The sequence below is a fragment of the Oncorhynchus clarkii genome, chromosome 16 (assembly GCF_045791955.1).
Source record: "Oncorhynchus clarkii lewisi isolate Uvic-CL-2024 chromosome 16, UVic_Ocla_1.0, whole genome shotgun sequence".
Taxonomy (NCBI): Eukaryota; Metazoa; Chordata; class Actinopteri; order Salmoniformes; family Salmonidae; genus Oncorhynchus; species Oncorhynchus clarkii.
In genome coordinates this window covers 45,798,929-45,800,629 of record NC_092162.1, presented here as the reverse complement: position 1 = coordinate 45,800,629, position 1,701 = coordinate 45,798,929, and the positions used below count along the sequence as shown (strand labels likewise).

Sequence of the window (1,701 nt, the reverse complement as noted above, 5' to 3'; positions counted from 1 at the left end):
GTGTGCATTCATGTGTTCCTGTGTGTGTGTGTGTGTGTGTGTGTGTGTGTGTGTGTGTGTGTGTGTGTGTGTGTGTGTGTGTGTGTGTGTGTGTGTGTGTGTGTGTGAATCTACAAATGTGCGTATGTGTATGCTTTTTCATGTGCAATAGAGGGGTTGTGTCTCAGTACAAGCCCCATCGCTTTGTCATAGTGTACGGTGGGAATGCATTTCTCTAAGGACGGTTGACTGTGTCAGACACAGTACTTCCAGAAACACTCTGAGTTGCCTCCTCTCTTTCTGAATGGCTTCCTGATGCCAAAGAAGCGACTGACGGGACTTAGGTGACTCTGTTTCTCCAGCAACACCTGAAACAGAGAAGAATTACAGCTGTAGTACTTCATGAGTCATGAAACAGGTGTTCCCAAAACAAAACATGATCGTTTCTCAATATATGCATCTTATCTTCTATTAGTTTAAAAACTCACATCTGTCTTCATCTGTCTTGGTAGTAGTCCAGCTGCACTGAGACCTGAGGGAGACGAAGGGTGAGAGAGGATGTGTTGTAATATTTCTCTTGAATTGAAGCATCACAGACTATACATTTATGATGTAACTGTTGAGGCAGGAGTCCAACTAGTTTGTGTGATCTCACCATCTCTGCTCAGCTCTCCAGACAGTAAGGATGAGTATCTGAGTCCAGGGCCAGACTGGGGCAGGTATGTCTGCTCAGAGAAAGACAGCTCGTCTGGACTACCTGCACCACCATCCTCCAGAGATACTGAGCACAGAGGAAAACACAGTCAACACACAGTCAGCATACAGTTAACACACAGTCAATACGCAGTCAACACGCAGCAATCTAGTCTAGATATACACTCTGGCTCTTCACTCTCCACTGAATAATCGATGATAAGGGTACAGTTGTGTTTATGTTAGTCCAACCATGATGATTAATGACTAATAACTAAGAAGCAGCGATGGCATTGATGGCATTAAAAGTGAATGGAACATTGCCACCATAAGCAAACATCATTATGCACATTCGATATTAACATTGCTACAGTTCTCAGACACAATCAACCAGGTCTCAAAGCAATTATACCATAACAGAAGGTCACTGATTACAACTTGTTTGTAATCCTCAAGATTGAAGTTTAATTAAGACTCACACAGGCCTTAATTACATATGTGACTATTGAACTACTCTGCCTAATAACCTCATTGTACAACAGCCTTTCCCAGCAGCTTGGCCTGTTGAGGAGTATGTTTATAAGGGTGGAGAATCTGGTACTCACCAGGACCCAGGTAGGGCATCTCTGCAGAGTCTGTGATGGGATGGGCCAATAGCGAGCCGGAGGCTACCAGCAGGAAGGTCCATGATAGGAGCAGGTTACACATCATCTCCACGGGCCAGTTGTGTCTGGGTTTTCTGGGTGGGTGATGGGTCCTCCTGAGGTCTGGAGAGAGTGGTCTTCTCATTGCTCTGTCCCCCAATAGGTTATATACCCCATCGACTGCCCCCACTCCACCTCACGTCCCCACTCCGTCCTTAGTGTCACCACAATAGGGTGACTACCATAGGCCCATCTGATCTCACTCTCTCTCTCTCTCTCTCTCTCTGTGTATGATAAATCAACATCCAGTCACTCAGGTGAGTTATTGGGAACTATAAAAAGGACCGTGGGTCTACACGTCAGGGCCAAAGACGTATTTTACCAT

At 45.4% G+C, this 1,701-nt stretch overlaps 1 protein-coding gene across 1 annotated transcript; it reads right to left on the bottom strand.

The window, feature by feature from the left end:
* Positions 1 to 233: 233 nt before the first annotated feature.
* On the bottom strand, positions 234 to 1,383 carry LOC139367657 (urotensin-2-like). The gene is made up of 4 exons (XM_071105926.1): positions 1,278 to 1,383; positions 635 to 760; positions 468 to 511; positions 234 to 347 (listed from the first exon to the last, which is right to left on the bottom strand). Exons 1-4 carry the CDS (start codon positions 1,381 to 1,383, stop codon positions 234 to 236), a joined length of 390 nt encoding a protein of 129 aa, XP_070962027.1.
* Positions 1,384 to 1,701: the final 318 nt, after the last annotated feature.

Excerpts from the sequence above, each read along its gene's own strand:
- LOC139367657 (XM_071105926.1), bottom strand. The coding sequence starts at position 1,383 with ATGATGTGTAACCTGCTCCTATCATGGACCTTCCTGCTGGTAGCCTCC. Across the intron at positions 761-1,277 it reads GATGCCCTACCTGGGTCCTG|TATCTCTGGAGGATGGTGGT; the intron begins GTGAGTACCAGA and ends CTCTGTGCTCAG. Across the intron at positions 512-634 it reads TGGAGAGCTGAGCAGAGATG|GTCTCAGTGCAGCTGGACTA; the intron begins GTGAGATCACAC and ends CGTCTCCCTCAG.